Source organism: Sciurus vulgaris (assembly GCF_902686455.1).
Source record: "Sciurus vulgaris genome assembly, chromosome: 11".
NCBI classification, from domain to species: Eukaryota; Metazoa; Chordata; class Mammalia; order Rodentia; family Sciuridae; genus Sciurus; species Sciurus vulgaris.
The window spans coordinates 71,933,982-71,947,874 of record NC_136472.1 but is presented as its reverse complement, the minus strand read 5'-3'; the positions used below and the strand labels follow the sequence as shown (position 1 = coordinate 71,947,874).

The 13,893-nt window shown below is 46.6% G+C and overlaps 1 protein-coding gene across 1 annotated transcript in view; it reads right to left on the bottom strand.

Moving 5' to 3' along the window:
* Positions 1-10,747: 10,747 nt before the first annotated feature.
* PPME1 (protein phosphatase methylesterase 1) overlaps positions 10,748-13,893 on the bottom strand; it is a 53,607-nt gene continuing 50,461 nt past the window's right edge. The window contains exons 12-14 of the mRNA XM_079103811.1: positions 13,445-13,509; positions 12,788-12,855; positions 10,748-11,929 (exon numbers count right to left, since the gene is read on the bottom strand). Coding sequence (XP_078959937.1) covers positions 11,911-11,929; positions 12,788-12,855; positions 13,445-13,509 — 152 coding nt within the window. The 3' untranslated portion in view covers positions 10,748-11,910. The remainder of the gene's footprint in view (positions 11,930-12,787; positions 12,856-13,444; positions 13,510-13,893) is intronic.

Sequence of the window (13,893 nt, the reverse complement as noted above, 5' to 3'; positions counted from 1 at the left end):
GGACCCCTGAGAAATTACATTTGTTTCTGGTCCAGCCACAAGAGTCAGAGTAGAATGGACAGTACAAATAAGGGGGCCATGGAGCCTGGGAGAGAAGCTTCTGGAGCTTACTCTCTGTTAGGAATAGAACTTATCGACGTCTCTAGGGTTTGGTCATTGGAGTTTTTGCCACTCTGACCACAGGTACCCAGAAGTGGCAGTGAGGACACCTGTAGGAGGAATCATTCCGACCCCTATGACTTATGTCCTTCTCCCCACTGACCTCTGTTGCAGCCTGAGCAGGGAATGCGTCCGACTCAGAGGTGTACCCCATGCGAGGGGTACATCATTTGGTGATTTTTTTTAAGTAGAAAACAACTTTTCTTATCATGTGACGATTTTTAATAAGTCATTAAAAATGTTTACAAATCATTCTTCCCAACTGTGAATCTTCTTACATTAAAACCATGAGTGAATAGCAGAGTGGACCATTTTATCACGTTCTCCTCTCAGTCCGGCTCGCTCCCCTTGCCACATTCCACGCGCTGCCGTTCTTCCTGTTCCTTGGAGCCGCCACCACGCTGGGAGCCACCTTTGCTGCCTTCTTGGGCCGGCCGTGGAGTTCTCCGCTTCTGCAGCTCCCCACAGCCTAGCTCTGCTCATTCCACTCTTGGCCTGATGTCCCCTCAGGGAGGCCTCCCCTGACCACCCTCCCCTCTAGCCTCTTTCTGCCATATTACCCCATTTTATTTTCTTCCCAGCATTTATCAGTATTGAAGCTGCTTTATTTGTTTAATTGTGGTCAGCTGTCCTCCTTGTAGGGCAAACGTCTCATGGCCCCTCTGCTTTGTCAGTGCCTCTGTTACAGCCCCCATCTCACTGAATTTCAATATTGGTTTATTTGCCAGGCTGCTCCCACTGGACTGCTCTGTATTCCTCTTGGAGACCCAGAAGGTCTGGTTCAAACTAAGTAGGCATTCAGCATTTTTGCAAAGGCATCCTTTGAGCTGCACTGCAGTGGTGGAATTTTTATGGCAGGTCTGATGAGAAGTCTTTTCCAGCGGAGGGGCTAGCGGGGGCTGTGGCTGAGTGATGGGTGAAGGTGTTATTCAGAGTTTGCACTGAAAGGACATTGAGATCACTTGGTTCAGGTTCCTCCCCAGGGATGTGGGTGTGCCCTGCTCACAGAGGAGCCACAATCTGCTCAACTAGGTGGTTAGACTCCAGGTTGCGTCCCCGCTTGTCATGCCCCTTAGGATCTCAGCTTCCCTGAACTCTGTGGCCCCGCAAGGTTAGGGCTCTGATGTCCAGTTTCCTTGGAGCCTCTGTGAGTATCTTGTCACATTACCTGCATTTATAGTCAGCACTCTAGAAAGCTGCTGTACCCACTCTGCCTGCTTCCTCCAGCTCCCGGGACATAGTCTAGAGACAGAAAGCTTCTGTGGGGGTGAGACCTTGTAGCACCTTTTCTCCATAGAACCAGAATTTCTCAGAATTAAAGCGTCGGTCTGAGCTAATCATAGCAATGGAGTAACAGGCTATTGAGATGGCACTGCTTTAAGGGCTTCAAGGTATTTGTTACTTAATGCCCATCCTAACCCTGGAGGTTTGATATGGTTTTTATTTTACAGACAGGGAGGTGGAGTTAGATTAAGTCTGGCTCCAAATCTTGTGCCTTTATTTTTATTTATTTATTTATTTATTTATTTATTTTTGTGGTGCTGGGGATCGAACCCAGGGCTTTGTGCATGCGAGGCAAGCACTCTACCAACTGAGCTACATCCCAGCCCCAAACCTTGTGCCTTCGATATATGTGCTTTTAACAGTGTCTGAGATATGCGAACTATCAAACATCTTAAGAGACCTGGGCCTCTTAACTGAGACTCAGGAATACTTAGCTGCAAATTAAGCAACAACTGTTTACTGAGCATTTCCCAGGAGCAGGTGTGAGGCTCAGGAGCAGTGCTGTGGGCATATGAAGAGGTGCAGACTCACCAGAGTCACCCACAGCTTTTTGCTGTGACCAAAATACCTGACAAGAACAACTTAGAGAAGGAAAAGTTTATTGGGGGCTCACAGTTTCAGAGGTCTCATCCATGGTCAGTCAGCTCCATTGCTCTGGGCCTGAGGTGAGGCAGAAAGTCACAGCAGAAGGGCATGGTGGAGAAAAAGCTGCTCAGCTCATGGCAGTCGGAAAGCAGACAGAGGAAGGGGCCAGAGCTGACCATTGAAGGCTGAATGCAAGAAGTGCACAACTTCCTCTGGCCATGCCCCACCTGCCTACAGTTACCACTCAGAAGTTCATTCAAAATACTAATCCATCGAGTGGATAAATCCACTGATGAGATTATAGCTCACATGTTTCCACCTTTTCCTCAAAGCCCCACCTCTGAAACTTGCTGCGTCGTGGACCGTGCTTTCAACATACAAGCTTTTCTGGGGATACTTCATATCCAAACCCAAACACTTTCAAAGCCATGTGCCTCCACCACACCATAGCCAGAGGGAACTGCCTCATTCCTTTATATTTTTACCAGTCTCCGTGTCCCTGAAAGTCTGACTAGTCCTGCTAGAAAGTGCTGTGTGGCTGTTAGGTCCCAACAGCACTTAGTGGGTAGATAGATAATTCATAATAGGATCGACTTGGGGAATTGCTTGCTTATAATTTTCTTTCTCTCTTTCTTACACTGTGTTGCCAGCTGTTTTCTAACACCCTTGTCCAACCCAGGCTCCTGGCCTTGAACTATGTATCGATTGTAAGCCTCACTGAAGGTAATATGCTTGACATTAATGGCTGTTATTCTCCTTGGTGATCCTATACTGTTTGCTAAAGACCAGGCACTGCTAAGAATTTAGATGCATTCATCCCCTTTATTCTTTACTATAAGATAAGTACTATTATACCTATTTTATAGATGAGAGAAACTGAGGCAGAGAAAGTCTAACTTGCCTTGGGTCACGTGGCTTTATAGAGGCAGAGGGAGGATTCAAATCCAGGTCTCTCTGTCACCAGAGATCTTAACCAGACCTTCACTGTCTGGATCATGTTCCTTTTGCTGTTGGCGCTTTGCTCCTGTCGGCAATATCTTTCATAGCCAACAATTTTAGGGAGGAGCCTGCAACATTTTCCAACATTTCCCAGGTTGAAAAGGTCGATCCATCGTGCCTCTGATGCCTGCTGACCGCGAGCCCTGTCAGATGAATCGTTTCAGTTCTGCAGATGCCAAGTGATCGCCCATTGGATGAGCAGCCCCACGTTAGGTGCTTCGTGAGAATCCAAGAGATGAGGCGCCCTGCTCACTGCCCTTAAGGCACGGGCAGCGCACTCCCGAGGGTAACAACAGAGAAGTGGATAAACCAAGTGGGAAGTTGCATAGCTCAGCCTAAGGATCCTGAAGCCAGAAAGGGTGGAGAGGGGTTCCACGTTGGAGCCCCTGGACACAGTGGAGAGTGAATGTGTGCTTGAGGAAGCGGGAAGCAAGGGCTACCTGCTTGTCCCCCTTTCACACAAGGAATCAGAGAGCTGTCCTGGAGGAGGAAGTGAGAGGGTGTTGATTCTGGGGGACTCCTGTCCAGCAATGCCAGAAGCAGCACAAACTGCCCTTTCATGGCACCTCTCAAAGAGTCCCCTGTTTGGGGACCTTGGCAGCTCAAGCCAGAGAAGCCAAAGAAGCCTGTATGTAGGGTGAGGGGAGGGACATTTGCCTGCAGGTTGCTGTGTACACAGCTGAACTACGGAATCAGCTACAAGTTAGGGGGAGGAAACAACACTTGCGCCCACTCCTTGTCAACTACTTAATGCCCCGTATCTTATTCCCAACGACTGTCATCCTTCTTGGCAAAAGAGGAAGTAGGGCTCAAAGGTAAGGTTTCCCTGAGTGCACAGCTAGCGGCAGAGGCAGCATCTGGTGCTGGGAGGTTTCCACCACCAGCGGTTTCCCGGCTCTTTCTCTCTGGACTTTTCTCTCTTCCTCACCTTGAAATCCTCAGTTTCCTCCCCCTTTGGAATAAAAGCCTGCTTCTTTCCTTTGCCCATCCCTCTTTATGTTAATTTCTTGCACAGAATCCCTCTGTTCCCACTAAGGTTCGAGTGACAAAAAATTTCTCTGTCCTTGCAAGGGAAGTATTTGCATTTGAAATAATAAATCTGGAGAAATAAAAAATTATCTCAAGGGAATGAGGTGCTAAGGGTGGAATCTAAGCATCAGCATAGCTGGGTGGTGAGTCTTTTGGGCCACAGGCTTAAGGGCTTGGCTCAGATGGCTCCCCATAGACAACTGCATCTCTGGTGGAGTGGAACTATAAGATTGTAACCACTGGACTTCCTGTTCATCTGCTTACCACCTTATGGGGACTGAGGGCATAGTTACTGCCCCTGGATCAGGAAGGTGAAGTGACTTGCCCATATCACAGTGTGTCAAGGTCAGAGCCAAAGCTAGAAGCAAGGTTTTCTGGGTCAGAGACCCTCACTCTTCCCACAGGTTCCTAGGTGTTTTGGAAAGCATCAGGACCACAGTGAAGCAACAATGGTACCAACCTTGATGGGGTTTTAATGGGCACAGATCGTGTGTGGCCTGTCACTCGTTCAACTAAGCATGACTGATGCTACCTCTGCACCAGGTCATTTGTGGGGCTGGGATGCTGGGATGACTGATCAAGTCTCTGTACTTGAGTTCCCAGAGAAGAAAACCCTTAGTGACAACAGCAGTGAAATACTTGTGAAAAACATGGACTTATAAAAATATAGTGAAAATAGTGATAATACTAGTGAACTGCAAGTGAAAAGAGAAACAAACACTACAAGTTAAAAGAGGGACATGATCTTTCATGTGAGGAGGTTCACACGACATTTGATTGGGACCTTGAAAGAAAAAGAGGTGTGTGTGCGTGTGTGTGTGTGTGTGTGTGTGTGTGTGTGTGTTACTGTGTGGGAGTTTATGGCCTGATTTATGGTGTATAATGAGTTCTGAAATGAACAGTTCTCCAACTCTTAAACAATCCATACCCTTTTTCTAGGATAAACCTAAAATTTTCTTTAGTCCTTGAGGGCCTGGGGTGTAGCTCAGCTCATCTCACATGCACAGGCCTAGGTGCCATTCCCAGCACCACAAAAAAAATTTTTTCCCACTCAGTCCTAGAAATTCAGGTATATAACTCCAGGAGAGAAGATTTTATCTAACTTTATGTTCTATAATTTTGTTTGTTTGTTTTGATTATGGGGACAGAACCCAGGGGCACTTTACCACTGAGCTACATCCCCAGCACTTTTGATTTTTTATTTTGAGACAGGATCTGCTAAGTTGCTGAGGCTGGCCTCCAACTTGCGATCCTCCTGTCTCAGCCTTCCAAGTAACTGGGATTACAGGTGTGCACCACTGTACCCAACTTATAACTTTTCCTCCTGTTTATCAAATAAAAACTTAATGTCAAATCGTGTCTTAAAAATTACACATGGAGGGTCTGGGGTTATAGCTCAGTGGTAGAGCGCTTGCCTAGCATGTGTGAGGTACTGGGTTTGCTCCTCAGCACCACATAAAAATAAAATAAATATATATATTTTAAAAAGGGAGCTGGAGATGTGACTCAGTGGTTGACTGCCCCTGGATTCAATTCCTATTATATAAATAAATAAATAAATAAATAAATAATTGCACATGGATCCCTAGGGGGCACCACCCAGCCTCAAAACTCCAACTCTCCTCAGGTTCTGGGATCCTAGAATATCTGGTTTTGATCCTGCAATAAAACAGAGAATAGGAAATACCATTGGGTTTGCCAGAGGAACAAGGTCATCCCGCTGCCTTTGCTCAATCAATTCTGCCTCAGCCTCTGAGCCTGGTGAGCCCTGTGGTGCTTAGAGCTAGAGCGGCCTTCCTTCCCTTTCTACCTGCTCCCGCCTCTTGTCTTTTTTGATTATGGGGTGGGGATGGGCAGGGCAAGCCCCAGTGCCTGGGCTACAGCCTCAGCCCACATGCCTGGCTCTAACATGCTCTGTGGGTGCTTAGCTCAGGGTCACCCCACTTGCCCTCCATCCACAGGGGCTGTCTTGGAGAATGCAAAAATTAGAGGCACACAATGACATACCACTTCACACTCACTAAGATGTCTATCATTTTAAAAATGAAAAGTAATGAGTGTTGGTGAAGTTTGGAGAAACTGGAACCCTTGCACCTTGTTGGTGCAAGTGTAATATAGTGCAGGCACGGTGGAAACCGTGGAAACCGATTGGCAGCTCCTCAAAAAAGTTAAATCCGGAACTACCATATAACCCGACAGTCTCCCTCTAGGTATATATCTGAAAGATTGGGAAAAAAGCAGTCAGAAGAACATGTATCTATCTGTACACAAATGTTCAAACCAACATTATTCACAATAGCCAAAAGGTGGAAGCAATCCAAGAGTCCATCAACAGATGAGCGGATAAACAAGATGAGTGTACATGCACACAATAGAATATTACTCAGTTGTAAAAAGGAATGAAGTTTTGATAAATGCTGCAACATGGATGGACCTGGAAAACATTATGCTTAGTGAAATACGCCAGATGTAGGATGTATATTATATGATTACATTTATGCTAGGTTCCTAGAATAGGAAAACTCATTGAGACAGACAGCAGAATGGAAGTTCCCAGGAACTGGGGAGAAGGGAAGACAGAGTGATTGTTGGATGGATATATTGTTTCTGTTGGAGGTGATAAAAAAAGTTTTGAGTATAGATGGTGGTGATACATAGTACTACACCATTGTGAGTGATAATTACATGTTGCTGAATTGTAAAAGTTAAAATGATAAATATTATATTTACCATAAAAAATGTTAAATTTGAGGTCATTCCTGAGCCAGAGGAGGATTTACAGTAGCGGGCAGCACTCAGTCCCCAAGTGCACACCAAGTTGAGCCAACTGAATACAGCCCCACCCAGTGGAAGGAGGTAGAGAAATCCAAGGGACCTTGAATATAATGGCCTTTGCCTTGGTTTCCCTTCTTTCCAATCAGGATAAATAATCCCCTTGTCTTAGATCCAGGCATTACTGCTTTTCACCTCAACCAGTAGAGGAAGCACACGCCCACTGTCCTTCATATACTTAGGTCTCATTTAAACTTCTGAACACTTTGTGAGTTAAGTGTTATCACCCCAGTGTGTGGATGAGGAACCCCAAGTTCTGAAAGAAGTGATGTGCCAGAGGTCACCTGGCTAGTAAGAGGCTGCGCTGACCTGGACGCATGCCTGTAGGCACGGGGCGCTGTCTTCCATGCACCTGCCACCCTTCATCTCTTCCTGGTGTGTCTTGGGACTGATAAGGCACACACTGTCTGGGAGCTATGGCCTGAGCTATAATCCAGATTGAGCTATGTGGCCTTGGGCAGTGATTGTCCTTAGAACTGCCATTTCCTTGTTTGTAGGATGGTGCTGCTCCCTGCCTGCCCTTCCCCCACACAGAGAAGGGGTGAGGTCTCAAAGGTGGTGAAAGCCTACTTTATAAATGGCACAGGCTGTGGTATCAGTTATCCTAAATTTATGCTTTACCAGTCATCAATATGTGAACTCACCACCAATCATCAGAAAACTCTCTCCCAACACTCAGTTAACTACCCAGGTTCCTTCCACCCACTTGAGAGGCATGGCCACTTGGCCAGTCTCAGGTTCCCAGGTTCCGCCTGGCTATGGGCTGGGGTTTTCTAGCAAACTTCTGGGGAAGCCAGTTCGAGGAATGAGGGTGCCTCTTGAGTTTATATAATGTGCTGAGGTGGGGAACCAGACTGAAAATGAGTTGACTCTGGCAGCTGCAGGGGTGGCTGGTTGGCTCTGAGGTTGTAAACCAAACACTGTTCCTGCAGGGAGGAACCTGACTGCTCTTTGCTTTCCCTGCTGTTCTTGTAGTCCCTCTTCTTGCTTTTCCTTTGTTAAAGTCTTGACCTTTTAATTCCCTAACCCCAGTTTTGATGACAGGGCCCTGAATCCAACTCAACAGTCATTGGTCCCTCTCTTCAAATCCAAGTAGTTTATTCATTCCACCTCCAAAATATTAAGAGCATCTCTTTCTCTCATCCCTGTGTCCTTTTTCCTAGTTTGAGTTTGAGCCTTTTACCTGGACTGCTGTAACTGCTGTAAACTGATCTCCCAGTCTCTAGTCTGCCACCTACCAATCTATCTACAGATCACCATGATGACTTTCCTTTAAAAAAAAAAAAAAAAAAGGTAAAGAAAAAGAAAAAGCCTGATCTTGTGACATCCCTACTTTGTATAACTTCTGAAAACTCCCCACTCAAGGTCTTTATGCCCTCACTCCTATGTCCTCTCCTGGTTCCTCTCAGCCTATAATCCAGCTGCAATAATTTTCCTACCAATTCTAAGACTGACTTTTGGGGTCTCCCGGCTCATCTGTGCTGTTCCCGCTATCTGAAATTGACTGCCTTTCTCCACATCCACCTTTGTGATGCTTCAAGGCTCAACTCAATTGCTACTTCTGTGGAGGGATCCCTGGCCTGTTTCCAGATGAGCTTAGTTGTTCCCCTACAAACTTTTTCAAATGTGTTTACTATCTAAACTGCCTCACTGGACTATAAATTCCTTTTAAGGGCCTCACCCATTTGTCTCCAGTGTTTCACTAACCATTAGGCACAAAATGAGGGCTCAGGTTTACTTCAAGAACAAGTAAGTACACATGAGAGTATGTTAAGAATACAGCACCAAGAAGCCATGCCCACTCTGCCTAGGTCTTTGTCTAAGTCCTCTCAATCTCAAGATTCTCCTCTTCCCCCATTAGATCTATTTGCCTCCCAAAGGTGCCTACCTTCCTTTTTGTGAAAGGAGTTCCCCTTGGGCATTCTTTAGTGACAGAATGATTTTGGTTTGATCCAAACATGTTTCTTCCGCCTCTGTGGTGATCCTTCTTCATTCAGGCCCCCTGATTCCCTGAGTCCACATGTGCTGATTTGTATGCTCTGCAAGGACAACTGTTGTGGCCAGCCAGCACGCAGTAGGTCCTCATGAAAGATAAGTGAACGTATGAATGGTCTTCTCTGCTGGGGTGTAGTGAATGTTCAGTAGACTTGGAATGAGAAGACAAAAGATACTGCCATCCTAGTTGTGGCTGTGGGCAAGCTGTTTCACATCGAGTTTATTTCCTTGCCTTTAAATTCAGGATAATGATGCTTATGCCTGATGACACCTACATAACAATGGATGGAGATATAAGTGCCTAGCACAGTACCTGACAAGCTCAACAAAAATTGCATTCATCCTCTGCCTCTCTTCACCAGGCCTACAGAGGCCTCATTTCCCTGGTCACACTTCTCCTAAGTCAGGTATCTGGGCCAATATGACTTCTATCTAGGGATTTCTGTCCCTTCTATCTTTCAGGAGGCAGTAATGTGAAAGCTACCTAGGTTTAATTCTGACACTTATCACTTCTGGGCTAGGAGAATTTGGATGTGTTTCCCTGCTTGTAAAAGGAAGATAAATAGCACCTATCTCACAGGGTTACTCTGAGAATTAAGTTGTATCAAGTAAATGAGATGATGCTCAAATTTAGTAATTATTTTGACTTGCCTGAACAAAAGTCAGAGTCCCTGAAAGCCATACAAGTGATCATGCTGCCCCCCTGTGGACAAGAGGCCCAGCAGAGACACTCCAGAGAATGGATGGAGAAATCAGCTCACACAGAGGGCAGGCCCTTCTCTCCTCTGCTAGGGAGCTCAAGCTTTACCCAGAAATATTTAGTGAACATCTAAACGAAAACTTCTCTGACATTAATATACTTGTTAAAACAGACAAGTTCTGACTCAATACGTCTGGGTGGGAACAAACCTATAAGCCTCCGGGTGAAACTGGTGCTTGTGGCTGGCTGGCCACTATTGATTAAAGAGAGGTGTGACATAATAGGAACTATTTATTGTCTACCATGTTCTATTACTGAGAGAGCCAATTAACCTATTTCATTTTTTCACCCTATTAACACATATAGTCTCTAAGACCCCACAGGCTAAGTGCTATTTATCTTCATTTTGTAGATGAGCAAACTACAGCACAGTGAGTATAGGTAGGGTCTTGGGTTCTAATTTAGGCAGCTTAGCCCTGGAGATTATTAGAAAGATGATTCCAACAGTTTGTGGAGAGGGGGGCTGTGACAGGAAACCAGCAAGCCTAGTGGGTGACCCAGGTGAGAGATGATGAAGCCTAAGCTAGGGAGTGGCTGTGAAATGGAAAAGAGGGACACAGAAGAGGGAGTAGACAGATTTGGTGGCAGACTGGATATGGGTATAAGAGAACAGCCTAGGGGGGCCTGGACAAATGAAGACATATTTGCAGCTATCTCTTACTGTGTTAAGAAAGACAGCAGAAAGCAAGCTGAAGAGAGAAGGTGAGGTCATTGTTAGAAATGTTCAATATGAAGAGGCTCTTGGTTATCTGGGAGAGACCAGAGGAGATAGGTGGACCGAAATGTTAGAACTCAGGAGACGATCTTGGCTGTGGATAAGTTTGGATGTTGGCATAAGTGAAGCCATGAATGACTGAGGTTTTGTAGGCAGACTATACTGTTCTGTGCCAGTAGAAGAAATGGGACTGGAATCCAGGTTCCCTTGGCTACAGTGGAGACTGGTTCTGTCCATCCCACTAAATTTTGGATCTGGGGAGCAACAAGAGCCTAAATACTGACAGGCTACAGGAAAAGTGGCTTTTGGAGTTTTGCAGCAACTAAATTCAATGAACTGTTCCTCTTCCCCTGCATTAGTAGAAATAAGGGCAACTCCACAGGGATGAATAAAGGTTGGGAGATATTTATTTTCTTTAAACAAGGTCATAAATAACAAAGAAACAAATAGGTCCCAGATTCTGGACCTGCAGCAGGACAGGGATAGGAAGTTGTTGGGTGAAAGGTGGAGGGGGCTACACATCACCTAGACAGTCACAGGAAGATGGGCTTCAGGAGACTGCCCCTCCCTGCCCTTGGAAATGGCGTGCCTGGGCAGCAGGGGAGGCTGTGGTGCTGGGATGAGGCAGCTGGATGAGGGCAAAGACTGGGGATGCTAGGTTGTAATGTTTCTATGTAGAGTGACTGGAAACCACGAGTGGCAACGAGAAGCTATGGGCCTAGAAGAGGCAAGCGGGCATTCTGCACACCTCCAGGAACTAACTATGAGAATGGTTAAATTTAATTATTAAAAACAATTCCACAGGTTTTAGCCTGTGGCTTTGTGCATGGGCTGTATTAAACCTGGGTTGCTCTGTGTCAGGTGAGGGCTCAAGGCCCCTGGAGCAGCCTGGCCTCAGCCCAGGACAGGTGCCCAGACATGTGGGAGTGGGACAGTGGGCTCACCCAGATGGGAGGCCATGTGCTTGGACTGGCTGTACCTGATTTTCAGGCTGGTTTCTTGTGATGCTTGCTACCTATCCACTACCCCTCCCTGCACCTAAGGCTGGAATCCTGGCCTCTCTGAGTCTTCTGAACCTAGAAGAGTAAGACTGGGATAAAAAGGTACCTGACCGGTATTCGGGAAAAATAAGGACCGCCCTGTACATTGTCCATCCCATGAGGTAGGGCAGGACCATGCCAAGAATAATCACAGGGAATGGAGGTCCCTGAGCCTGAAGAACATCTGGACCCAGGTGCATTGCATGATGCCAGGAATAGGGTATTCACTGTAGGCAAGGCGAGGAGAACAGGCAGAGGCTACCCCTGTACAGGGAAGGCGGAAAAGCTGGGGACCCTGGACTGGGCAGGCCAATGTTGAACAAGGGCCCTGGAAAACAATGCTTTTGGCAGGAATACACAAAAAGGTTTAAACATCTGGGGATGCCCGTCTATAGGGAGCCGGTGTCACATGGCCGGGCGGGATGGTGAGGAGACAGCGGCATCACAGTGGCCTCTGGTGCGATGTATTTACAACAGAGCTCAATGTTGAGGGAGGTGTGGAGAGCAGGTCACTAACAGCCAGGAAACACACTGTCAAGAGTAAAAGAGAAGGGAAACAAATGTAACCACCACTAGCTCCCCCTGCTTACCCATCTCCCTCCCTAATGACCACCACCAAGGCCCCGACAGATCTGTCCCATTTCCTTTTGGCCCCACCCAGGGCTAGACACAGGGATGAGGATATAGCTCAGTTGGTAGAGTGCTTGCCTTGCAAGCCCAAGGCCCTAGGATCAATCCCCAGCACCGCAAAAACAAACAAAAGAAAAAGATTTGACACAGGGTCTGTTCTCATTGTACTGCTCATGTGACCAAGGGTCCCCAGTCAAACACTGTTCATCAAAGGAAATGAAGTATTCATTGTTGATTCCTGGGAACCATCAACGATCATTTGCTAGAGGTATAGAATGGTCTAAGACTGTCACTTTTGTGACAATATCCTGTCATCTCTGATGCTTTCTCTGCCTATCACATTATTTCCCAGGCCATGGCATTCAGAGCTGTCTATAGTGCTGAGGCTGAAAGCTCTGCTCAAACTCCCCTCGTGGCCTGTCCAGCTCTGCTCAGAAGTGGGGCAGGAGAAAACACAGAGAACTTCTCTGGATAAAGACCAATTTCCATCCCAGCATCCTCAGAGAAGGAGCACTTCAAGAACAAACGCACACTGCAGTGAGGGGTGGGAGTCAAGGTGTGACTCAACTGCGGTTTCAGCAACGGCCCACTGGCCCACAGCATGCCAACAACCATGTGGCTCTGTAGAAAGACACACGCCACGCCCTTTGTTGAGGAGGAGGGAGAGGGGCATGGTGACCCAAACCAGGCAGAGTACTGACAACCCTGCAAATGCTTGTGTACTGGGTTGGCCAGCACTGCAGGGCTGTATATCCTTACCACTGGAATCCACCAATGGGCTCTGCAAACCTGTGCCGGATCAGGAAAGTGGCAACAGCTTCAGCTACCTGAAAAAGGAAGAGTCCAGGTCATATGAAGGTGAGTAATGGTGCTTAGCCTTAGAGTCTTGTGAGCTTCTGTTGGAAGGTCAGGCTTGGAGGTGTCCTCATCAGTCCCATCAGTCTGGGCTGCTTGAGAGCAAAAGGACCCAGGGTAGACTTCCCTCCACCATCCTTGCCAGGGGATACTCCACACAGGTCAGGAAGAATGAGAGCTTATTTATTCCCTCAAAGCTACAAAGTACTTTTTCCTACAGGAGGAGCCAATATTAATCCCTAATTGTGACTAGAGTTTAGGGGTGCAGTTCCTACCCTAATCATCCCTTCTTCCATTTGGATTTTAGGGGCAATGGAGAAGTACAGCTTAAGATCTTCTTGTATAAAACAGCTGTGTGTCAGCAGCTCCTCAGCTCAGACCCACAAAGCCCAGACCATAAGCAGCCACCAGGGAGAGGTTTGGGGAGCTGGTGGAATTACACAGGCCCTATAGCAGCTGCTGTAGGTAATTGAGGCTGAGACTCGAGAAGCTTGTCCTCTTGTTTGTGATATCCAAGGTTACTCCCAGTTGTCCTTTTACATCTTTGAGAACCAGACTCACCTTGTCGGGTGCATCCTCATGGACTGCATGGCCACACTGGGGTAGGACCTGCATCTGGAACTTCCCTGGAGGAAAAACAAAGCCAGGCAACCTCAGGGACTAAAAGAGTCCTCTCCTTACCACCTCTGCAGCTTCACAGGTCACTCCAGGAACACAGTATCTTTTCCCCCAAAACCTCTTGACCCAATGACCAAGTCTTTGATGATGATATTAATACCTGTAATTTTAACTCCCCCCTTTTTTAATGTATCATAACCTTTGGTCAATCGTTTTCCCTTCATTTTTTCCTTCCATACCTATTTAATGTGCATTTACTTTGGGCAAGACGCACAGGAAACAGATCCTATCCTCACAGGACTTATAGTCCAGTTGGGGAGTAAAACACCAAAACCAATGTTTAAATACAGCATGTAGCTCCAATGATAAAAATAGGCATGTGGGGCTATAAG